Genomic DNA, 26775 nt, shown 5'->3' on the forward strand with positions numbered 1-26775 from the left:
ACAATCCATTAATTCTTCCCATCGAGGTTATTCATCTGTGACACAGATATCCACACATATCCAAAGTCAGTGGATGCATTCAAAAATATATGTTTCAAACCACAGCAGGAAGCTGTTTGCAAAAGAACATGGTTTACTTCCTTGGGCAAGAACATGCTATTTTTACTAAAGCAAACGTTGCTCTAATACTCTCATCTGACCCTCTGAACTAAAAAAGAGGCTCCACATGCTTTCATTTGCTATGGCAACATAAAATGAAACTCCTCATTCCCTTTAATCACTTTTTGGTTAGGACACAATGCACACCTGTGCAACGACCTGCTTCTGAAGGCATTTACAAGCAATGACAAAGTATATGAAAATTGAAGGAATGATTGAAATATAGAATTAAAAGGTTTAGAAAAAAAAAGCCTGGAAAAACAATAACATACTGTTGAGGAGGAAACCCTGTGTCAAATGTGTCTGTGACAGCTGAGACAGCAACTGTCTGCCAGGACTCCTACGCTCCACAATGCCCTGATTTGGGTTAGTTTTTCACTCATTTCGTTTATCAGAAATCTCTACTCACAGCCAGTGGCGGTTCTGGCACAAATGACGGCCTGGGCGAGCCACACCAGTAGTGCCGCTCGGTCCCCCTAATAACAACCCAGAAAGTACAGTTGCTTATTATGGTTTACTTTATTGTTCAAATATTAAAACAAATAAAAATTATAAAAAATGCAACTACAGGCTTGTAAATTCTTACAGCAAATAGGACTGTCGTAAAAGAAAATACAAAAAGTAACAATAACTCTTACATTGATAAAATCACACATGTATAGTTGAGGTTTAAAACGACCTCCATTGTAAGATTTAAAAGAACTAAATACAACTACTGCAACTTAAAGCTTGAGACAACTACTGTTGTAATATTGGGTTATATAAATAAAATTAAAAGGAAAGTTCTCATAGTGGTGAAGGCAGCTTCTTCCATCGTTGTCAATTCCTGGGAAAAACAAATGGCTGGCTCCTCAATTGGTCCTCTGGAAACCAGATGTGTTGGGTTCCCGTCATTCGTGGACTAGGGCCAGTACTGATGCCCCCTGTAATGGATGGGGATGTTTTTGTGTTTGTAATCCTAAAAAAAGCACATACAGTATATTATGGATAAATAAATGTGAGCGTAATTTGTTTAGGCATTATGGATTGTCATACGTTTTATGAAATTATAAACACACTGTCACTGACTATGAAAATATATGCCATAGTGGCTCAGGTGGTTGAGCGGGTTGTCCAATGATCGAAGGGTTGGCGGTTCGATCCCCGCTCCCACCAGCCAAAAATGTTGTTGTGTCCTTGGGCAAGACACTTCACCCTCCTTGCCTCCAGTGTGGCCCCACTGGTGTGTGAATGTGTACGAATGTCCTGGTGATGGTCAGAGGGGCCATAGGCGCGAACTGGCAGCCACGCCTCTGTCAGTCTGCCCCAGGGCAGCTGTGGCTACAACAGTAGTTACCATCACCAAGTATGAATGAGGAGTGAATGAATAATGGACACAATGTTAGCGCTTTGAGTGTCTTGAAAAGCGCAAATAAATCTAATCCATTATTATTATTATTATTATTATCATTATATCTACTTCACTAGTAATTTAAATGATGTGCAAACCTGATGTTTCTTGCTGATGTGGATCAGATGCAAATGGGTATTTGACTAATTGCTTGGATATGAGTGAATTCCTTCCGTGCCGCCCCTGACAAATGTTGCCCTGGGCGACAGCCCATGTGGCCCACATCAAAAACCAGATAAGCAGATAAGATCTCTGCAGCCCTGAGGATCTCCGGCAGTGAAACAGGTGAAGATCGTAATGGCAGAACGAGGCCTCACCATAAGCTTTGGCCCTGACATTAGGAAAAACTAAAGGCCACCACCAAAGAGCTCATACTTTAAGAGTAGATCACTTCAATAAGAAGGCCCAAGACCATTAAAAGATTTATAAGCCATTAAAAGAATCTTAAAATTAATTCAGAAACCAAACCCTTTACATGTAATTTAGCTAATTTGTTATTAAAATTTGAAGTATTAGCAATTAGCAATCCAGTTTATCCTATATTTAACAATATATATATTCTTTTGATCAGCATTTGCACCACAAGTTAGTGGTCCACTTCAAAGAATGAAATAGCACTTTTTTTAAGCCTCCTGTACTTCTGGCTGCTCAGAGTTTTGTGATGTATGGGACACCAGCCAGCTTAACACACGTTTTTAAAGTGGGACAGGTAGTAGTTGCTAGTATCCCACTAGCTACTATTGTTGAGTTCTGCTCCATCCAATCCAGAGAGCCTGTAGGCAGCCAGTACAATATGTCAGGTTATAATGCAGTTGGAGTCTGTGTGTCATGGACACTTGGGTAAAGAGAGGGTCAGAGCTGTCCACTGATCACCACCTGGTGGTAAGTTGGGTTTGCTGGTGGGGAAGGAGGACTTGATTGACCTGAAAATACGGTGAGGGTCTGCAGGGTACAGTGGCCCAGAGGGGTCACAGCACAACACATTAACTTACCACACAACACCTTAACTCACAACACAGCACATTAACTTACCACACAACAGATTAACTCACAACACAACACAATAACTTACCTCACAACAAAACACATTAGCTCACAACACAATAACTCACTACACAACACATTAACTCACAACACAACACAATAACTTACCTCGCAACACATTAACTCACAACACAACACATTAACTTACCTCGCAACACATTAACTTACCTCACAACACCTTAACTCACAACACAACGCATTAACTTACAACACAACACCTTGACTCACAACACAACACAATAACTTACCTCACAACACAACACATTAACTCACAACACAACAACTCACTACACAACACAATAAGTCACAGCACAACACATTAACTTACCTCACAACACCTTAACTCACAACACATTAACTCACAACACAACACAGTCTAGAGGGCTGCATTGGGATTGGGTCCCGCCGGGTCCCGCGGGACCCAACGCAAATCTCGCGGGATTGGGCGGTTTGAATTGTACTGCGGGCGGGAGCGGGCGGCAAAAAAAAAACTCTGCGGGATCAGTTTTGCCATGAATATCTCATGAATATATAATAGTGGACTACTTTAGGCTGTGCGGCTGTTGGATTCTTATGTACTGAAGCTCCGTGAACGCACCAGGTAGAGACGCCCAATGGCCACTGTCATCTAACCTGTTGTTGGGGGTGTGCAGCGCCCCGCCCCGCCTCTTAGAAATTGTGTTCTTTAAAGCCTGATACCGCGGTCCCGTGTAGGCGGAGCTACCAGCTAGAGGTTCTGGTCTGATCGCTGCATGGAGCGATGTGTGCATCAATGCATGGTAGACACGAAGAATGTGGAGAGATCAGGATTATTATTTTAAAGAGTTCTGCTTGATAATCATGTTTCCATGTTTGAGTTCATAGAATCATCCCAGGGAAAGTCTCTGCTTCAACTCCTGCAGGGAAAGCTGAGTCTCAATCTGACGCCGTGTTTGCATCTCTCTGACAGAGTTTGAAGCCAAAGCCCCTCCCCCGCCTCTTTACCTGCTTTTCCTCTCTACCTGTTCACCTGTTCACATCTTCTGCAGCTTAGAGTTATTTCCCCCGCGCTCCCAGTGTATTCTACACAGAGAGCGCAAAATACGGTCATAGCAGGTTAACGTTAGTCGGAACGCTCTAGCGCAACAGAAGGATGAAAGAGCTGTCAATCTATCTGGCAACACTGCGCGGGATAAGGAAGAAGCAGAGGTTTCCTGACAGGGACACGATGTCAGTTGATGAAGCAGAAAAGAACCTCAAACGAGGTTCATCGTGTTCAGATCTGCGTGCCAATGCCCCACTGAGGCGCAAAACAGCAAAAACGGGAAAAGGCTGAAGCTAAAAAAATATATATATTTTTCCGTCGGGAAGAAATTAATTCATAGATTTTCAGCTCTGTTGAACCATTACAATGTTTTTCTTCCTGCAAATGACTTTGACCTGCATCTATCCCAGCTGGTTCAGCGCGCTTCAGGCCGTCTCTCTGCGCGGGGACACACGCACACTTTTTTTACCGAACAGGATTTGTGAAAACATATTTAATGATTATGTTGCACATTACACAAAAGAGGAATGCATGAAAAGATGAGACTGGAGGAGGGACATGAATCTCTTTAATAATATCAATAAAAATACGTGTTTTTTTTCTGCGGGACGGGAGACGATACAAAATCAATGCATCTCTATTACTGTGCGGGACTAAATTCTATGAGTTTTGCGGGTGCGGGCGGGAGTGGACATACATATTGCGGGTGCGGGCGGGAGTGTAACGCATACGTTGCGGGAGCGGGCGGGATTGGTCAGAAATTTGGCGGGTGCGGGCGGGAGCGGGATGAAGAAAATAGTCCCGCGCAGGGCTCTAACACAGTCTGTAATTTGGTGTGAAAGTAGTTTGAACTAGAGATGATTGTTAGACTAAAGAAGACTCCCAATTACCTGTGTGTTATTCAGCCAGCCACTGGTGAATTGCGCCCCCCTCACGCATTTTTGGACCTGTTATTTTCCAAAGAGTACTGCATAGAGGTCAGGGGCCAATTTTCCGTGTTGTGAAGCAGAGGGCGTCATTTAAGACTTACAAGGAAACCTTCCAATAACGAGAATGGAGGTTATCCACTATTTATATTACAGAAAGGAAATACTTAATGATTTTTTCCCCTAGTCTGTGCCGCCCCTGACAAATGCTGCCCTGGGCGACAGCCCATGTTGCCTATATCTAAAACCACCATTGCTCACAGCTAATTATAATTCCTATTTTGTGCCCAAATTTGGCATTACAAGAAATTTGAATTTTTGAAATATTATAAACAAAAACCTGTTCCTCTGGTTTTCAATTCTTAGTCAACAAATTCAGATCCATTAAACGTAGATTTAATGATTTCAGTAAAAAAGACGTAGAGCTGGGTGACAGTTACTCTCATTGAGAAAAGTCCAACTGTCAGTGTCTCTCGAAAAACGACCTGTCATGTAGGATTTGCCTGACAGTAAGTTGTAGGTGTGGTGATTTGGTCCCTGTTACCTACATGTCTTTCCATCCCACAGAGATGAATCGCCATCACTATTCACTCTATGTCCATAACTGTCGCCTGGTATTCCTGCTGAGGAGAGACTTCATCCAGGCGGACGCCTTCAGACCGGCAGAGTTCCACTGGAAACTGGAGCAGGTAAGTGGCTCCTGTAAAAGTGCAAACAATTGAGGCCACAGCTTGTTTATCCTCAGTTAGCCTTGGTTAACATGGTAAGAAGTTGTGCTTATCTATGGCAGCTTTTGCTATGCTCAGGTTTTCAATTTATTACTATTTGTATCTTTAGGTTAACTGTTAGGCATGCAATGAAAAACTTTGTCGACATTTTCTAAAACCCTGACTCCTACACAGGTGACATTTCCCAGGTGGAAATTGGTAAAAAGTACAAGTATTTGATGAGCCACAGAAGTCAGCTTTCGCATTACATACTGCAATAGCCTCAGCTACAGTAAGAATAACTGGAATGCCCCCACTTTTGAGTTATTGTCATAAAATGAGCTTTTAATCAACAACAACAATGTAAAAACATCCTTACAAGCAAAGACTCAATGCTTAGGCTTTATCTAAAGACTTTTGCATACCTAATACTGCAGGAAAAATGTCAGCGAAAATATTGCGTTTAATTAAACAATCTGTAGAAAAGAAAAGTTATCAAATTTTACCTAAGGTCGCACTCCAATCATATTTTGATCTATTTTCTAAGTGTCCCTGTGGTCTTTTGATTATGATTATGCCGTTTTAAGGCAAAGTTGAAAATAAGTTGGTTTTTTAAGAAAAGTTTCTGCAGGAGTTCATCAGAAATTCACCTCTGAGTTTCGGGTGGGACCGTATTAAGCCTGCAATCATTTCCCATCAACCTTTTGTTAACACCCTCTTCTGGGAACTATCCAGCTGTGCAGGTTTGATTCTGATACCCGCTTAGACGAGGAAAGAAAAACATATACGTTCATGGATCTAAAGTTGTGAGGATAAAAATCTGTACATTTTCTTAAACAAAATCATGAAGCATTGACATTGTAAAAGTTTGTGTGAGGATTGGGAAGGTATATTTTATCTCACAGGGACATGTAGATTTCATGTTAATTTGGCAAAATGTTTTATTTTTCTCTTCTGACTTAGCTAGTGAAAGAGGGGGTCGAGAGCTGCATCCATTATTTAACAAAACGTGAATGCTAACAAAACGGGAACGCTATAGCAAAGAACAAAGAAGGGTTGTGTCTTTGTTGGCGTGTGTTTGGTAAATGTGTGTAGAAACGGCTGTGAGTTGATCAAGGGGGTTATGTAGAAGTTAGAAAAGTTATTATTAGTATTAAGTTAGATTGGTGACTTTACCAAACCCCACCCTCACACAAGGACACAAAACAATACAATAATTTTTTTAAATGTAATTTCAAATTCATTCTTTTTTAGGAATATTTCAAACCTCAAGCTTCAGTTATCAAGAGATTTTCAATTTATTTTACGAAAAACCAGTGAACAATGACGTTATTATAAATAATGGGTGAACAGCAAACAGTTTCACTAAGATTCATTGAATATTGCAGTTTTGGTGGCTGTATTTGTGTTTTGAAGTGTCCTTAAGCAAGGCATTGAAGCCCACATTGCTCTTGGTGGTCTGCATAGCATTTCTGACTGGGACTGCGAAAGCATGAAAGTGGTGTATTATTACATGACGCTTCTCTACCATTCACTACTGACGTTGGCTGTCATGTAAATTCAAACAGATAATGTCAGAATATTGTCTAAAGAAATATAAAACACATTCAAACTGCTAAGTCTTTTCAGATATTGGAATAAAAAAGCATCTTGTGGAATAATCAAGAATCTTATAAGAATTTCTACAATAGTTTTAACCCTTTAACACCGGAGCCTTAACTTAACTACTGTAACTCTTCAACTATGTCTAATTATCTAAAGTTGATACATCTTTGTATGAATGTATAACTGCTGATTGTATTGTTTTGTGCATTATTCTTGCTTTGATTGATTGAAATAAACCATCTCAAATCAAATCAAATTTTACACAAATATGGTAATGTTTTATAGTAGAGAAGTGCTTACACAATCAAAGTAAATCAGCTCCGCCACTATGCAAAGCCTAGCTATCGTGAAGTGTCACATAACAGGGTTGATTGCATAAATGGTCAAAGAGTTGCAGCAGTTCAAAGAGAGTGTGTTCTTTAAGGGTCGCCAGCAACGTCTCCGGTGTTAAAAGGTTAACCACAAGCAACCATAAAAATCTGTCAGAAGCACAAAAAAAGCTGTAGAAATGCCTCATGTTGGGTCAGGTTAAACCTTTTCCAGAATGTTCAATTTTATCAATCTTATTTTTCCAGGTGAATTGCCTAAATATATGTTAATAAACAAGTCAAGCTCACTCTCACTGTGTCTCACTGTGTCAAGAACTCTCACTGTGTAAAAAACTCAAAATAAGTGTTGTCTTAAATCAACCACATGTTTTTACTCCACAAGACTCTTTTAGTGAAATAAATGCCTTCTTTGGACAAGAAAATTGAGATTTTTCCTTTCAGTTCTATAAATGAAAATGCAATTTCACTGAAAAATATCAAGACTGAACCAAACCAAGGTGTTAAGTTCTACAGCTTCATCCAAGGAAAGCAGATTGACAGCTTCTGATTCACGAGTTGAAACCATGTTAATGTATACGGATCTGTTGTTTCATATGAGAAAAAACATTGACATTTTCAGAAAAGACATGCACATTTACAAGAGTTAAAATTAGACATCATTATTGATTTCATATACTATGTCAAGTCAAGTCATCATACACAATCCTCACAAGTATGTTAAAATATTCATGATTCTCAAAGAAAAAAGAAAAAGAAAAAAAAAACTTCAAAAAATGATTGGTTTAGCTGTTTTCAAACTGAATTCTTAGGGAAAAAATAATTCAACTGCTGTAGCTTGTGCAAGATTTGAAAAGCGAGAGGCTTGGAAATGTCAAAATGCAAGGATCTTTAAATTATAGTATATCACTGATGACTAGTAATGAGGAGTGGGAAGTACAGATGGAAGCAGAACAGATATTTTCCGTCCAGGAATGAACAAAACTAAAGTCCTGTGGCGCCAGTCTGGAAGATATTGAGAAAATTATAAACAGCCTCACTGTACATTAAGCATTAGTCACAGGCGTTGACCATATGTTTGTTTGTTTGTTTGTTTGTTTGTTTATTTATTTATTTATTTATTTATTCTTTTACAGTTACATAGTCATATTTCATTGTACGTGGGAGCCATGGGTCATGTGGTTTAATGGAGGGGAGTGGGAAGGGTGAAGGGTGGGTTGGGGTTTTTATTGTAATGTTGTGTGTTTACTGTTTTTAGTGTTAAAGCGCTTCGAGCTGCACAAAGTGCATGAGAAGCGCTATTTTATAAATAAAGTTTGATTTGATTTGATTTGATATGAGTGCTGCAGGTTTTTGGGTTGTCTAGAGGGATTTGGAGGGGACCCATGGTGGGCTGTATTGTAATTCATGCAAGGAGCCCACACTTATCACATGACCAGCACTTACTGGTTCGTTGTGCTTTACGCAGGATTTAGGGGCATGATAAAAGAAAAGAAAACTTCCCCCTTCCTCCTTACTTCTTCCTTGCATTCTTTATAGGAATTTTCTACAACTTCTCGCTCTAGGCATGTCCAGAGAAAGAAAAGTGCATGAACATTTGTGTGCTACGGACTCACCAAGCGATCTACGACCTTGCTGTTTCATGCAGGTCACTTGCATGCCTCGTGCAGGTTAGCCCATTTTTGCCCGTAGCCTGTCCATATCAAGCCATAATGCAATTCAGTCTAAGGCTTTAATCACAGGAAATGCTCTTTATGGGTCTCTGCATAGTGTTTTTCTACAGTAAATGTTGATGGGTGTAAAATTGGGAGTAGCTGCCTGCAAAGGAGTCATTATAAAATTTAGCTAATAAGTCAAATATCTGCGACTGGGGTGCGAAGCAGAAACTATCTCAAGCCCGTCATTGGTTATCTTTTAACAGACTCTGGGCTTTCTGGGAGCCAGTCTGAGACCAAGCTAGATACTTATGAAGCTAACTTACATGCAGTTATTGTCAAGAGGAACCTCATGAAAGTCCAAACGGGGCCAAATGTCTAGTCAAAAATGTTAAAAAAAAAAATAGGTGGGAATCTCAAGGCAGGGTTTCACCCCAGTGACCCTACGGGAGCTTGCTAAAGGTTTTTAATGACGAATCCACAGTTACTGCACTCATAAAATCCCCTGAGGAGGACAAAAAGACCAAAACTGTTTTGACCCTGCACGTATGGTGGACACTTGCCATCATTGAAAACAATCAAGAGTATTCGTCTCACCTGTGATGCGCTGCATCCCCTACTGCAGCCTCAGTTGTCTACTCGTTCCAATGATCTTCACGTCTCGTCAAGTTCATGTTTCAGACCCAGCTATTTCTACAACCATGGCTCTGTCTAGCCCTTAGTTACTTTTACCATTAATTAATTCATCGTTGGTCTCTTAAATATTCCTTGATTTGTCATCTTCATCAACATGTATTTGCGGCCGACTAAGTTTCGATCCTCCACCAAGCTCCTGCGAATTCCCCTGTCGATCTCTCCAGTTTACATGATCAGTCAAGTCATCGTGAGTTCCCACACTGTCCTCTCAGTATCAAACTCTGTTTGTGGGACTGCAGCTCAAACGGACTTCCTACTTCCTGTTTTGATTCCTTGGCTGTATTCCCTAAAAGCTTTCCCCCACTGCTACCTTCATAAAATAAAAGATTTAACTCTCACCATATAAATTCATCAATACATCTTTATTAGCCACCTGCCTAGTGCTGAGTTGTTTCTGGGTTTGTCCATTTTCTTAGCGTTCGGGTGCTACATGTGGCCACCTTTTTGTTTGTAGCAACAAAAGTGAATGAGACGATGCCACAACTGACCAAAAAACAGTTTTTGTTTACAAATTGCTCTTTGTTAATTCATTTTTATCAAAACTCTTATTTGCTAACCAGTGATATGGTATACTGGGAGCAGAGCTCAGAGGGTTTTTGAGTATTTTTAAGGAAATAATGTAAATAGCTAATGAGTGTTGGAGTCATTTTTTTATTAGTGATTCTCTGTGTTTCATTCATTATTTACACCCTGCTCATATTTAGACAGTACTGTTTTCTGTAGAAAATGTTCTCAGAAGTATTACTTTGGTCATAAACTTTCAGAATAAGTATGTTTTAACTCCAAAAATGCTTGAGTTTTTATAACAGACCCAAGAAAAAATTAGTAACCCGTGCAGTGTTCAGTTTTTCTGTCTAAGCTGTGTGTTTTATTTAATTAGGATGTTTTTTCCTAGTTGTTGAAGAGCTTTCTGTGTAAAACACTTGTGCTCTGTTTTTCATTTATTTAGAACAATAGAGTTCCTATGTCCAAGAAGATACCCAACCTGTTTATTATATCAGCCATTGATTATCTCTGTGAGTGTTGTTACTCTGAGGGAAGAAAATCCATGTTGGTGTTTAAAAGGAAGATTTTAAGAAAGGAAAATTTTTTGCACTCAAAAACCAGAAAGCATATGAGCTGAAACAGGAGTATTTTTTACTATCATGTTTCATTGACATCACTGAAAACAGAATAACTGTGAACCTTTTTGGTCAACCGTCTTCCTCATAATGTCATTGGAAACAGCTTTGTTACTACATTTTTTTGAAGTAAATCCTTTGGAAAACTGAAAATAACCTTTTAGATTTAGCTCTGCGATTTGAAGGCATAACGAACATTTGACTTGGTGATAGGTGATATCACACTTTTAAGATACTATACTGATTACTTTTTGCATTAAATATTCTACACTTATCGATACTGATTACTGGTAATTTCTGATTGGGGGGTCATTTGTTTTCCTAAACAAATTATTTATCTTAAAAACAAACACCATAACAACTGGCCAGGTAACAACTTTAACCCTTGTGCTATCTTAGATGACCCCACCCTTACATTAACGTGTTCTCCCTACCATGACAAAGGTGGATAAAGGTGGAAAGATTTCATGTAATCCATGGACACCAGTGAAGATCACAAATCATTGAAGAAAAAAGGTTCAGAGCACTGTCTAGTGGGTCTAGATGACCCAACTCCCAATGCTAAAGTACCTACAATAGCACAAGGGTTAATGCGCAAGTTAAAAAATACTAAACTGTTCTTTCTAAACCCACCAACTCGTGCCGTGCTGTGTTGTTGTTAAGGGTAACTGTATCTCATATATAAGCTGCTTTTACCCAAACAAGTTCATAGTGCTTTTATTTTGGTAACTTAAAATAGATAAAGGGAACAGTCATCATTATCTGATTTCCAAAAAAACTATATTTCACTATTAAAGAAAAAAATTGAATGACTGTACCTTAACCAATAAGGTTCTGAAAGTAGTTAATAAAGTGCTGTTTATTTTCAACATTCTTAATGTAGCTTCGAAGTTACAAGCAACAAGAGACAGCCATGCATATCTTTCACTGAGACATAACTGAGATAGGGATTTGAAGTAAGGATATCAAATTGAGACATATTTGAGCGCGACGTAATATGTCTCATTTTTCTCTTACCTGAGATCTGGATAAGATACAGCTGTGAGAGAATTTTGAGATCTTACACAGTGCTCACTCTGAGACTTATTTCTCAGCAGAAATTTTTGAGAAGAATGAGAAAAGCAGTTTAGTCTCAAAAAGTTTTCATTTATGTCTAGGAGACGTAAATGAAAATGAAATGAAAATTAAAACACTAATTTTTCCAGAATCATTAAAGTGTGATGATGAGGCAGCATGACAGGATGAAGGAGAGGCTTTAATGTGGCTAAGATGCTTTATTTACTGACAGTCTGCTCTGCAGCTGCAGCTCCGTTTTCTTGCACGCGGAAGTAAGCTAGTAACGCTCATCGCCACGACGATGGCCTTTTTTCAGAGCATTGGAAACATCACTCTGATCCACCAGGTCGCTAAACTACAATCTATTGCTGGGAGCTCCAACGGCATTTTGGCTCCGTGCATTAGTCCTTGTGCAGATGCAGAGCTTCACTCATTCTTATATGAGCTTCTAGTGAGAACCACAATCCGTATTTTTATATGTTACTAACAGCAACATGACACAGAGTTTCTGTTTGGTACCTATTCTAAGTAAAAACTAAGTAGTTCATGTCTCGTAACAAAGAAAAAAAGCTGCCTCTGGCTGAGGTCTTCCTGTAGTGTTGTGGTGTAGAGCTGCTCAAAGAGGCTCCATGTACTCTGCTGCCAACTAGTGGTTGGAGGTTCAAGTGGAAAACAAGAGTCAGACGCTGAAGGACGCTCATCTGTCATCCTGACAGAATTTTGAATCCATACATGTATCGCCAAATGAACTATGTATATCACAGAATCAATTTTTTCTAACACCCCTAGTATTTTCCAAGATCGGTTGTCGATTTGTCTCATTTTAAAACAAATTTTTTAATGGTAGAAGTCGATTTGACTAACAACTTGCCTCAGTCAGATCAATCTGGTTGGATGGTAGAATAGAAATCAATTAATCAATTAGATCGATTAATCTTTTACCCCCTTAACATAATCACTTGATTGACACACAGAACGGTCAATCGTAAATCCTCTGATAGATACGTCACTGCACATGCTTGTTTCAATTCACTGAGGGCAAATCCTGTCTGTCATCAGAAAGTCGCTACCTGCACATCAAGTCCCCGTTAGATGACCACTCTGGCTCACTGGGATGTTTATTGAGGCCCGGATCGCCTCACGTGCCTCCGCAGTTCCTGCCCGATGGATCCGAGCTCACTGAGGCAGCAGTAACATCCGGTTCTTGACCACTGCACACGGAGCTAGCCGCGCTTTAGAAATGCCATTGTCCTCCCATTGCACGGTTTACAGCAGGAAATACGATAGTCACTGCTTTCTGATTTTGTAATAAAACACCTCATCTGTTAATACTAAAGTATCTGCTCACAAATATTTGTGTACTCTTACTGTTTAGTTTTTGAATTATCAGTACATATATGTACGTATATATATATACGTATATATATATATATATATATATATATATATATATATATATATATATATATATATATATATATATATATATATATATATATATATATATATATACGTATATATATATACACGGCTGGGTAGCTTAGTTTTAAGGTGAAGGACTGTCATGCAGGAAACCTAGGTTCGATTCCCAGGGGTAGAATGAGCAATTAGAAATTAAAATAGAAATGGGGCAATTACCATAACAATGGTGAGCAATTAACATCATTCTTCAGGTCCTTGGGCCTACCTCACAACAATAGAGACAATGAACCACATGTCATGCCGGCTCAGACGTCGCCCAACCAAACAAGGTTTGCGTCTGGTGCTGGGGGAACAGATGGAAATGTACTAGATGTGAGAACAATGTTCTGTTAGAATGCTACTACTCAAGTAATTCCACCCAGAGGGGTTACATGCACGAATGTGGAATGAATGGATGCTTCCAACAATCAAGGCTAACTGCCAAACAACTGGTCGCCCAATGCTTTAACATCCACAAACGGCAACTCCTATCACAACTTGAGATTGAAGCGATTCAACAAGGGAGAGCCAGAACAGAGGGTCAGAGAGAACACTTTACCACACTCCCACTCTGAGCTTGGGTACACAGACCCAACAACTACAGATATGCTGAGTGAGGCAGCAATTGACCTGAAAGCCAAGATCATGTCTAGAATGAAGCTACAACGCCAGCTACAACGGTTAAGTGATGTACCGCCTGAAAGTCTACTGGAAACTGTGAATGAAGCATTGAGGGCAATTCCTACCACAACCATCACAGAAACCAATGAACTGGTTTACACTTCAGCAGCAGTGATCCTTGAGATGCTTGGCTATAAGAGAAACCATGGAAGAATACAACAGCCACCATGGAAGCAACGGTTAGAGGCCAAAATCAAGGCAACTCGGAAGGATGTGAGTAAGCTGACAGAGGCTCAAAGAGGTACAATGAGAAAGCAAGTACCTAAGAGATACAGCCAGATGTCCATACCTGAATCACTGGAAACTGCCAAACAAAGGCTCTTAGCCTTGAGCAGCCGCCTAAAGAGGTACACAAGAGACAACGAAGCCAGACGGATAAACAGGCTGTTTGCAACTCAGCCTGAGAAGCCAGCTCAATGGCAAAAATAAGACCCAGGCAATAAAATACGCACTGCCAGTTATCAGATACCCTGCAGGAATAATAAGATGGCCAAAGGAAGAGATACAGACCACGGATGTTAAGACAAGAAAGCTCCTCACCATGCATGGAGGGTTTCATCCCAAATCCAGCACCATCAGACCGTGTGCTAGCCGCAAGGAAGGAGGCCGAGGACTAGTGAGCGTAGAAGCCACCATCCAGGATGAAACATCCAAGATGCATACATGGAGCGCCACAATCAAGTGGCTGGAATCATATACAGGAATGAACTGGAAACCCCAAGGTCAAAATGGGAAACACCTCCGAAGGTGGTATAGAATGAGAGGGCAACGATCCTGTGGGACTTCCAGATCCAGACTGATAGGATGGTAATGACGAACCAACCAGACATTGTAGTGGTTGATAAAGAACAGAGGAAAGCCGTTGTGGTGGATGTGGCAGTGCCAAGCGATGGAAACATCAGGAAGAAGGAACATGAGAAACTGGAGAAATACCAGGAACTCAGAGAAGAACTGGAGAAAGCCTGGAAAGTGAAGGTGACAGTGGTGCCTGTGGTAATTGGAGCACTCGGGGCAGTAACACCCCCAAGCTGGAGGAGTGGCTACAACAGATACCTGGAAAGACCTCAGTCCAGAATAGAACAGTTCTAGGAACAGCTAAGATACTGCTGGACCCTCAAGCTCCCAGGCCTCTTGTAGAGGACCCCAGCTTGGAGGAGAAACCACCCGCGGAGGGTGAGTTTTTTTATATATATATATAGATATATATATATCAATATATATATATATATAGATAGATATATATATATATATATAGATAAATAGGAAGATTTTTAAGACATTCTCATCTCACATGCCAAAAAAGTGTGTGCAGCCCTGGTCTAGAATGTGGAAATTGAGTTCTACTATTTAAGATGCAATTACACCAGGAATTACTTAAACTCAGTACATTTTATTGAATATATTAAATCAAAAATTCTGTGTCACCGGTGGTCAAGCAGAAAAAAAATAATTCAAATTCAAAGTTGGGAATGTCCAAGATTTTAAAATCCCAATTTCTAAATTTCCAGTTTGGAGGTGTTAAATCAAGTGAGCTTTTACTCCTAAAATACTTTCTATAGAAACTTTGAAGCTGTGCTTAATACAGAGAATAAAACTGAAGCTGTTGTATCACAATCTGACAGGTTACAGGAATTTTAGTAAGAAAGGGGAAAACCATTGACAGGTCACCTTAAGCCTGTCAGCTAGACAAAAAAAAACAACTGGGATAATTGAGATCTAAATGATGTTTGCAGCTGGAGTCCAAATTGAACGTGGAAAGAACATCATTACAGAAAGCTCCCTTCTTATAAAACAGAAGAAGAAACAAGCAAATGCTTGAGGGGTTCACACTGATTTCATATGTGGACAGCAGTGGGAAATATGAAATTGAATCAGAGACAATATTGTATGAGGTGCCGTGTAGGACATTATTCAGAATTAGCATTCACATACACATGTGAAATCTCTCACACACACTAGTGAAATGCTTGTATACATACAACTGAAAATGTATTCATTCACATACACATGTGAAATCTCTCACATACACATGTGAAATCTCTCACATACACATGTGAAATGCTCTCACACACACTACTGAAAATGCTCTCACATACACATGTGAAATGCTCTCACACACACTACTGAAAATGCTCTCACACACACTACTGAAAATGCTCTCACACACACTACTGAAAATGCTCTCACACACACTACTGAAAATGCTCTCACATACACATGTGAAAATGCTCTCACATACACATGTGAAATGCTCTCACACACACTACTGAAAATGCTCTCACACACACTACTGAAAATGCTCTCACACACACTACTGAAAATGCTCTCACACACACTACTGAAAATGCTCTCACACACACTACTGAAAATGCTCTCACACACAATACTGAAAATGCTCTCACATACACATGTGAAAATGCTCTCACATACACATGTGAAAATGCTCTCACACACACTATCCAAAATCCTCTCACATACACATGTGAAAATTTCAATAAAAACGGAAGGCATTTCAGTAGAAACAACGTTTTTTTTTTTTACTTTATTGTTAGAAACGAAGTTGCTCGACTGAAGGCATTTCAGTGGAAATGAACCTGTGTCCGAATTCCTGCCCTGATCCCTAACTACTAAAACCCTATATAGTGCAGAACTATATAGTTCTATATAGTTCTCTGAATTTAAAAGCAATTCAGACACCCGTGCTCAGTACTTTTTTCTTTTGGGTGTTGTTCATAACGCGCTTGACACGGAAACAAAGTGGCGCATTACCGCCACCACCTGGTCTGGAGGCGAACTACTCCTATTTAACGCGGAGAATGACACTTATTTGTCAGAGTAAAAACATAATAAATATGAACATTTTACAGAGACTATTTATGAATCTGCTGTGTTCTGATCATGGAAAACGTGACTGATTTATAAATAATTAAATTACAAACACTTTGGTGTTGATTTAATGTATTTGTTCATAAATAAACCCCCAAGTTATTTTTTCATGCCAATATTTATTTTGTTTTTGTGCCGCTGAACGATTAACGGGCTCTTGCAAGGAGGCATTTTTTTCTGTAGTTTTCTTACACCTTACTGAAAATGGCTTTGAAAATGAATCTGTCCGTGTTCCTGGCAATAATTCAACCGTTTTTCGTGAGATCAAACTGAAAACGAGCAGATATGCAGCATCACAGGACGGCAAGGACAAGCAGACATCTCAGAAGATTTCCTCTGGATGCCCTGACCAGACAGAATAACTTGTGAGTTAAACTTAAAGCTTTTTTTTTAGTTAAACCTAAACTTTAACTTAAACTTTGTTACTAATCATGCTCAAGGTTACACAGTCTGCTGGGTAAGAGTTTAACATTCTTTTTCAAGTGAGTTGTGTAGTCCAATTACATGAAACACTTGTGAGTTCAAAGTTTAGAATTTTTTATTCAGAGTCAAACCATATCACTTGTTTTAAACAAAAACAAAACAAAAACTTTCATTTTTAAAAGTTTAAATGAAAATCCAAAAACCCAGCCAAATAAAAACCACGAGATTTTCCAGAATTAATAAATACTTCATAATCTAAAATGTAAGACATCAAAATAAATAGAAACATTAAAAAAATGTGATTTAATTTCCTCAATGAAATAATTAATGTTGCATTTTCCAGGGTCTTCCACGTCTCTACTGCTTTACCAACACAAAGGTGTCTGTCCTGGCCCTTTACGCTGACGGTCAGTCCGACACAAGACTGGATTTTCGGTTGACCCGCAGGACCATCGAGCATCTGGGTCGATGGTCCTGAAGCATCAGCTTCGGGTTCCTCACACTCTGGGGGGTCACAGGAGACTGACGTCCTGGTGTTTCTTTTCTGGCTGGCGTGTCGCACATCTTACAGTGTGGTAGCCAGAGTCTTTGACATGACACGGTCCACCGTGAGCGATGTTGTCCACAGGACGGCAGACCGCATCCTCCAGCTGATGAGCAGGGTCACCCAGCTTCCCAGTGGGAATGAACTACCATAAGTCGCCTCTGGATTTTAGCAGCTCGCTTGGTCTTTCTCCTTCCAAAGGGTCACAAGGAGCATTGATGGCTGCCACATAAGAATAAAGGCCCTAAAAGATAATGCAGCTTGTTATTTTAACAGGAAGCTTTTTTATTCCATTAAAATGCATGCTGTATGTGACTCTAATGCCAAATTTATAGATATTTTTGTTGAGAATCCAGGATCAATCCATGATTCACAGGTTCTACGTAAAAGCCCAATTTATGTAAATCAAACAAACCCACCTGAAGGATCCTTTTGGGTGATGGTGGGTATCCCTGCATTGCACATCCCATCATGCTGCTGACACCCTACAGGGAACCCATGAGGAATGCCATTGAGGCAGTTACAACCAGAACCACTCCAGAACACGCTCTGTTGTGAAGAGAGCATTTGGCATGATAAAGATGAGGAGGAGAGCAATATTTCTGAGGGCACTGGAAGTAAAACCAACCTTTGCAATGAAAATCATTGCCTGCAGTTCAATTCTGCACATTCTGTGCATCAGCAAAGGCGACTGCTTAGCCACAGATGTTGAGCCACAGCAGGACAACACCAGGAACATGCAGGACGAGCAGAGTCACGTCTGTCTGCAAGGACAAATCTTTGCTTTCCTTTCAGCTCCAACTGTGACACACATGACTCTAGAAGACCAGGATTATTGTTAACATGTATAAAAATAAATATTAACATATAAAACGAAATTCTAAATATGTACATCTGATATTTATATGAAAATCCTTTTAAGATTGTTAAAAATAGCTCAGATTTAAATAATACATGTAAATTATTCATTTTTGTTCATACATTTATTAAACAAATTGGAAAAACAATGGCTGCATTACATTTTAGAACAATAATTTCAACTCAAGTAAACTTAACAGACTCTCCTGTCGCTGTTCCTCCCTTCTAACCCTTTCCTCCTCTCTCTTCTGGGTCTTTAACATAAACCTTTAACCCAGTTCGACAACGATTAACCGTTTATTAAAATGAAGTCAAATCTGATATGTCTCTACGGTAGAGACATATCAGATTTACCCATCTGGCACGAGCTAGCTTGAAAACAAACAGGCTATCTTTCTCCATCCGCAAATGGATCGGATTTTCCTCATCCTCGTCTGTCCCTACATATATGAACACATTTAAAACATGTGTTAATAACTTGTGACTACGGTTAGAAGTCACTGCTTTTTGATGTAATATCTAGCGTTTGTTTTTAGCCTTCGGCGCTAATTCGCGTTAGCGTTAGCTTTAGCATTACTGAAATTGATGAGCTTCAAAACAATCTAGGTTGTTGATTGAGGAATATAACATATTAAACACATCATCCTAAGTATTTACAAATATATTTTACAACAGATACTGGATATTTTTTAATATACTTACACGTTTCGGTGGTTTTCCTTGCGCAACCGGCTGCCATTTTCGAATGATTCAGACGAATGATTATCTCGCGATAATCAGCCAACTTCCGTTTCTACTGAAATGCCTTCCGTTTCTGTCGAAAATTTCAGTAGTGTGTGTGAGAGCATTTTCACATGTGTATGTGAGAGGATTTTCACATGTGTATGTGAGAGGATTTTCACATGTGTATGTGAGAGGATTTTCACATGTGTATGTGAGAGGATTTCAGTAGTGTGTGTGAGAGGATTTCAGTAGTGTGTGTGAGAGGATTTCAGTAGTGTGTGTGAGAGGATTTCAGTAGTGTGTGTGAGAGGATTTCAGTAGTGTGTGTGAGAGGATTTCAGTAGTGTGTGTGAGAGCATTTCACATGTGTATGTGAGAGCATTTTCAGTAGTGTGTGTGAGAGCATTTCACATGTGTATGTGAGAGCATTTTCAGTAGTGTGTGTGAGAGCATTTCACATGTGTATGTGAGAGATTTCACATGTGTATGTGAGAGATTTCACATGTGTATGTGAATGAATACATTTTCAGTTGTATGTATACAAGCATTTCACTAGTGTGTGTGAGAGATTTCACATGTGTATGTGAATGCTAATTCTGAATAATGTCCTACACGGCACCTCATAATATTGTATCGTATCAATCCATTCCTGCAGCAAAGGGGGAAATGTTTGCACTCCAGTTGGGATTTTATTATTTTTTTCTGTGATTATTTTTTTTTTCATGAACCAGAAGGTGCAGATGACTAAGACTCCTGTCCTCAGGGCGCTTTTCAACTGAACGTTTGCAATAACAGGAAAAAGGCGTAGAATGCCTAAACAGTGTGATCACAGAATCTGTTGGTGGCACTCATCAGGGATAAGCAAAGATTTCACCAAAGCACATTCACCTGCTAGTTTTGTGGCTGCACAGTTAGGCAGTAGCCCGAAGGGTCTCACCCATGGCGCCCAAACTGAATGAAGCTCACCGTCCAAAAAGAAACAACTTACAAGGACATTGTAGAATAATCCTAATTGGTTGGTCAAAATCAACAAAAAAGTGCATATTTACACCACCGTGTCAATAACAGATTTATTTCTTTACTTTTGCAAACAGCTTGGCTTTATTTTCACTGGCCGTTTGCTTGTGTCCAGGCGTGTTGACCAGACTGGATTGTCCTGAGTGCTGTTTGAATGCAGAGCATCTGGTGTTTTGGAAACAGCAGATGTGCTGCTGTTCAGTGTCTTTAAAAAGTCCTTGTTGCTGAATTTCAGCGCGTTTGGGGAGCTCCTGTAAAACAAAAGCAGGTCTAATCTTTCTGTAAACTGAGGCGGTAAGCCATGGACATTAGCGGATCGGATTCAGACAGAAACTGAGAGTCTGTGTCACCACAGCTACATGGATCCTGCAGCAGCTTTCCATCTAACCATCACAAAACCCTTCATGCAGTGCTTTGAGCTTAAAAAACAGCATGCACAGCCGGCTTAAAGTAATATGCAAATGAGGAAAGGTCGTTTTGTTGTGCCAGGCATGATGGGTTTTCTTTTTCAAAGTGATTGTAAGGCCAACATACAAAGTAAAGCTATAAATTAAAACCTGCAACTTCACCTATAAGCAACGGCGCTGATGAAGTCAGGATTTATTTTATTGTTCACAAAAAGGTATGATGTGTTTGTTTAAAACCAAAAACTTCAAATCTAAAAGCTTTTTGAAATTTTCATGTTAAATTTCATTGAAAACTATACTAAAATGGGGGGGCGGTCTGCGCCATTCCTGCCTCGATGTAAACAGCTGGTGTTTACAATGAGGTTCATGTGAGTTTAATGGCCAATCACAGGGACGCTATGGTCCCTAAAGCAGGAGTTGGGACTTTTTTTTTCAGTCTATCAAATCAGCTCCTTCATAAACGAAAGCATGAAGAGTTCTGAAGCCTCATTGTATTGTTGAACTTAAGCTTAGATATGCCCCTTTTTTTCGACTTAATAAGAAAAACAAATCTAGACTTCATAAAAATGACGAGTTTGCTCAACAAAGCAATGCTCTTGTTCATTTTTGTCCTCTGACTTTGTCTCTTGTCCAAGAGGACAAAATCAATGCAACATTTAATGTCCATGTCCCTGATTTGTCTGCACCTGGTTACCCCTTGAAGCACCGACTCCAGCAGCAGCTTGTTCATGACTCTCCCCCAAATCCGTACAGAGCTTTTGTTTCCAGACCCTCTAAAGACTGCAGTTCGTCTGCTTATTTGTGCCTCGAAAGTTTCCACACAGCCCTCTTTAAACAGAATCTTTGGTAATGAACATTGTTCTCTATTGTCTGCTGTGTTGATGCTGCTCCTCTGGACCACCATTAGGTCTGCAATTTTCCCATCATTGTGCAGCTTATTGATCTATATTGATTTTGAAATTTTTCTGACACCGTATTTATGCAGAATTGAAAATTTGACAAATATCATATTTTTGCAGTAATTCACGCTGACTTTGATTATGCCTAATGGACAAAATGAACATTTTGCACTGAGTGACAAATCTAAAAATCTAATGGTTTAATGTTTTAAACATAATGCACACTCAGATTTGATCCGTTTGTGTTACAGTTGTGTTCACATTGTGTGGTCTGTTCTGGACAGAACAGATGTTGAGAATGAAGGAGACAGAGTACCGTGGATGTGTTGCTGTTTTACCTTTTCTACGTGAGGCAGGCGCACTCACCCTCAGCATTTGTCTCCCCATGGGGAGGGGCCACGTTGAATGATAGACGACTACTACTAAAGGGCTTGCTAAATTTAGAGCTCTGCTGCAACAACCTGCACCCAAACACATGCACGCACCCCCATTTTTTAAAGAGTTTCCCTCATTGTCTAGCATCCCTGTAGAGTCTCCTTACACACAGCTTCAGTCCCAGCTCCTGTTTCACCCCTCCACCAAAGTCCCTATGCTCCAACACAACATCCACTCTTCTGTTTGTAATGCCTTAGCACATGCACCCTTACGCCACATTTACAAAGGTCCGTCACGGTGTACGTCTCCCTTGTGTTACGTGGGGAGTCGGCTTCACGAACGCCAGCAAGTTAACATTGCATCTACTGCTTCCCCCGGAGGAGTGGTGTGTCCTGACTCCCCGGGCCAATACGTTATCCAAAACTTAAGCAGTCAGGGTCCTTGCCCTCTCCTCCCTCACTGAGTCCTTGTGAGATGCATGTTTTGTGTCATACATGATGTCATATTTTTGTACTTCAATAGTTAAACTTATATCGTCCATGGCGAGAATGGTCGATGATGTTAACATGCATTGTCATGCTGGCACGTCCCCTTGAGTGTAACATAAGGTTTTATTTTTAAAAACCCGGACCAACTGATACTAAATTGAGGTGTAGACGGACTGGAAATAGAAGTCCAATGTAAAACTTGCGTTGCGGTGCAGAAGGACGGACGTCAGAAACAGACATGACAGAGGCGATGTAAACGTTCTGATTGATTAACGAACGTGCTACTTTTTTGTGTCAACACAAAGCGGTGGAGATGCACAACAGACGGACCAGAGGAAATCCGGCATTACGGGGTTTGACCCGGATGGGAGCTGCAGGTTTTTGGGTTGTCCGGACTTGTAAGGAGTTGCAGACTGGAGGAACTGCATCTTAAAAGGAGCACAAGTGTGTCTTGCAATTGTCTTGTGCAGCCACCTTAAGGGACACCATGAAAATGGAACGTACCATTGTCTCAAAAGTATTTGTAAGAATAATGTAAGTTACACACACTTATGAGGTACAGATGATGCTGTCATACGATGGCCTTTACACAGCAATCCAATCGTTGGGAACGTGCTTGCACTGGCTCCTTACTGACCCCACACAAAATGCAGCATGCACACGGTGTGCACGTGATAAGTAAGTGCTCATAAGATGCCAGTAGAATGTCGACACAAACTAAGCTCTAATTGTCTAATCTCTAACAGCCAGACAAGCAGCACACAAGGAGCACGCCTGTGTCTTACTGTCCCTTAAGTGTTGTGTAGGTGTTTGTTACAACCTGTTGCCAGCAGAATGCCTGTAGAAAGAAATGCATATAAAAACATTTTTGCTCCATGGTAAGGGGGTCCAAACGTTTTGCAAAGAGGGCCAGATTTGGCGAGTTGTAACTGTGTGAGAGCTGGCCATTAAGCCGGCATTCTTGAACAATTTTAATGAAACTAAATGCAAATTAACAGTTTAATGAACATTTTTGTTGCAGTGGCATTTTATACATTTGAATTGAAATGAGTGTGAAGTCCACATTTAACCCACACATTATCCTTGGGGTCAATTTGACCCCAATTCAATGTTTGTCATTCACAAAATAATAGTTTAATTTTTTTGTTTTTACTTCGTATTTCATGACTTTTCCTAATTTGATGGGACAACTGATTAAGAAAAATATTATTATCATGATGATATTTCTTTTCAATGTGCTAAACACATATTGCATACATTGGTGATCCTTTGGGGTCAATTTGACCTCCCTTTCCCTCATATGTTTATATCATATAACATCAGTCAATATGCTTCACTCTGTAAGAGTCATGACTTTGCACCCCAAATAAGAAAAGATTTGGATGAAACATTTTCAAGTTTCACTAACTCTAAAAGTTTAACCTAATGGTGGCGCTACAGCAAAGGTCATCTCATCACCAAAACCAAAAGGGTTCATACTCACTGTGGTCATTAATGTTGTCAGTAAGTTTTTGGAGATTTGTATGAAAACTTTTCTAGATACATTAATTTTAACTTAAAAGTTGGCCTGATGGTGGCGCTAGAGAAAAGGTCAACTCACTGATCTGTTTCATTATCAAGGGGTTATTGATGTATTCAACAAAAAACATTTTATGGTTGACAATTTTATGTAAATCCTTTTCTGGAGGCAAATATCCCTGGGGTCAGATTGACCCCAAGGGTAAAATGTGTCAGTAATATCTGAGGATAATACAAGGGTTAAAGACTAGAGATAAAATAAAGAAAAAGTTTGTCTGGAAAATAAAAATTGGTCGACATTAAATCTCGGTTCATATGAAAAGTTGCTGCTGTAGAGGCAAACCTTGAAAGATTGAAAAAATGGTTCGACTGTCCACCTCTTGATGTCTATGGTATGGACATATACAACTGATGCCTAGCAATGATAAAATGATCAAATGTTACGTTTCATCCCCTATTATTCAGATTATTGATTTTATAGCATGAGCTTGCGGGTCGGGCTGGACTTTGGACATGCAATCCTCTACAGGCTTACCCAGCAGTGTAAAATTTCCTGTGGGCAACCTGCGTGCCTCGCACAGGTTTTCCCACCCACAAACAGCCCATATCCACCCATAAGGGCAGTTGGGACTAAGGCATTAGACTCTGTGTGTTTGGGGGCATAGTCTTTCTTCAGGGTAGGGGTTTTTTGCACTGTGATGTCAAAGCTGTCCTCACCACCCTGGGAACACATACTGTTGCACCTGCGCTGTTGTGCAGGACGATCTGCACCGGTCCATGAGTATAACATTAAGATCTTTAGATCCCTCTGAAGTACAGCTGTCACCAAAGTCTCTAGACTTTCTTTGATTCTCACTCAAACACAGTCACACTAGAAAAGTGGCTTTTTTCCCCGCTGACTGGCAGCCATGTAGATGGCCTTGTTTGTATTCAGGTTAAGGAGCTTATTGACAGCCAGAATCGATAACCACACAGAGATGGGGAGCACAGACAGAGGACAGGGGAAGAAAGAAACAATGAAAAGGAGAGAAAAAAAAGCTAGTTTGTGGTTAGAAACACCCCAGGGGACAAAGATTAAAGAAGAAAAATTGCTGGTTAGAAGGATGGAGGGAACGAAAGAAGTGCCAGAAAGACATATCAGGCTACCAGGACAGAGAGATGTAAATATTTATAACATATTGGGAAAGTAGCTGGAGGGAATAAACAACAGCCATCACTCTGATAAGACTCAAACACAATCTGCTCTGGAGATTTGCTATGAAACACACGCTCACTAAATAGTTTGCAGAGATACAAAGATGAAAAACACGTTAACAAAGAGGCTCTTGTGTATGCACACATGTCCAACTATCTGATCATCTGATTGTTGGAAAAATAAAACCTCAAACAACAGCATATGTTCCATTTGATCCTTTGTGTAGATTAAAAAACAAACAGAAAAAAGAACACTAAACGCTCTCATGCACGTCAAGACTGTCTGATGGTAAAGGAGGAGCAAAAGACATGGTAGAAACTCAACTCAACCAGAGCTTTAGCCTCAGTGTTGACAAGGCTGCCTAGCACTGCTTTGCTATATTTTGCGTCAGTAATGCATTTCATATGAAAAGTGATGCGATGATGCCTTTCAGCCCGGGTCTCCCTTGAAAAAGAAATCATATCTCAATGGGACGTCCTGGTAAAATAAATTTGAATTAAAAAAAAAAGCCAATGTGAAGAGCCGTTTTCTCCGCGTTAGAATGAGTGGATTCACTTTGATTGTGTAAATGGTCGTTGAGATACGGTTTTGGGGTGTTATTTGGGTTAAAAGCTAAACTTAAGCATGATTATAACATTTAAAAACTAATTAATTAACAATAACTAAACATGACATGCCTAGACTGACTCCAAAAATGTATTCCTGCTCTATTTTCCTTGGTGATTGTGAAACTAATACCAGGTGTCTTGTCTTTGTAGAAAAACAGAAAATGATCAAAGAAAGTCAAAATGAGAAAAATAAAGCTAAGATAACATAAGAAAAACGTTTAATTCACTTATCTTTTATTTTTTTGAGATACTTAATTAGGACTATCTCATATTTGCTGGTTTTGGGCTGCATGGTGGAGCAGTGGTTAGCACTCTTGCCTCACGGCTGGGGAGGCCTGGGCCCAATGCTGGGGGGGGTGGGGGGGATGGTTGATTTACCACCGGGGTCAGTCCTCCAGCTGTCCCCGACCCTCTTCCTCATATAACCATTTATTAGGATGAGGGTGATGGGGGTCAGCCAGCGAAGCACATGGGGGGGAGGAGCTTCTTGGCAGTGGCCCCCCTCCCATGGTTGCTGTATGGAACGTGCCCCCCCTCTCGGTTTTAATTGCACTTTAGACATCTAGGACCCTTGGTAGGGGCCAGCAAGCAGTAGATGTCCTCTCATTGCCCCCTCCCCTTTCGCCAATTTTAACCACACCCTTTAGTACACACACCCCCTTTACATCACAAATACACACTCCAACACACACACTCACTAACACACATACATCACACAAGGAAGAGGGACTTCTGATCTTCTGTCCCCCGCCCCATCCCTGGCGGAGGGAACCTCTGTCACGGCAGCCCTGTCCCTGGGGTGCTGGCTTCCTGGGCCCAGCGGCCCTCTCTCCACACAGGGAGAGGGAATCCCTGAGCTCACTGGCAAGACCGGTGGCCGGGGATCATATCACATCTGAGTCAGGGGGTGTCCGTGTCCCGGTGGTGTGGGTTCTGGTCCTGGCCCCTGGGGGCCGGCCTTTTTTATATTTTCCAACTGCGGG

The 26775-nt window shown here is 40.3% G+C and overlaps 1 protein-coding gene across 1 annotated transcript in view; it reads left to right on the forward strand.

Annotated features, from left to right (window-relative positions):
* clstn2 (calsyntenin 2) overlaps window positions 1–26775 on the forward strand; it is a 404311-nt gene that overhangs the window by 290530 nt on the left and 87006 nt on the right. The window contains exon 8 of the mRNA XM_011483059.3: window positions 5111–5232. Within this exon, the coding sequence (XP_011481361.1) occupies window positions 5111–5232 (122 nt within the window). The remainder of the gene's footprint in view (window positions 1–5110; window positions 5233–26775) is intronic.

The sequence above is a fragment of the Oryzias latipes genome, chromosome 13 (assembly GCF_002234675.1).
Source record: "Oryzias latipes chromosome 13, ASM223467v1".
Taxonomy (NCBI): domain Eukaryota; kingdom Metazoa; phylum Chordata; class Actinopteri; order Beloniformes; family Adrianichthyidae; genus Oryzias; species Oryzias latipes.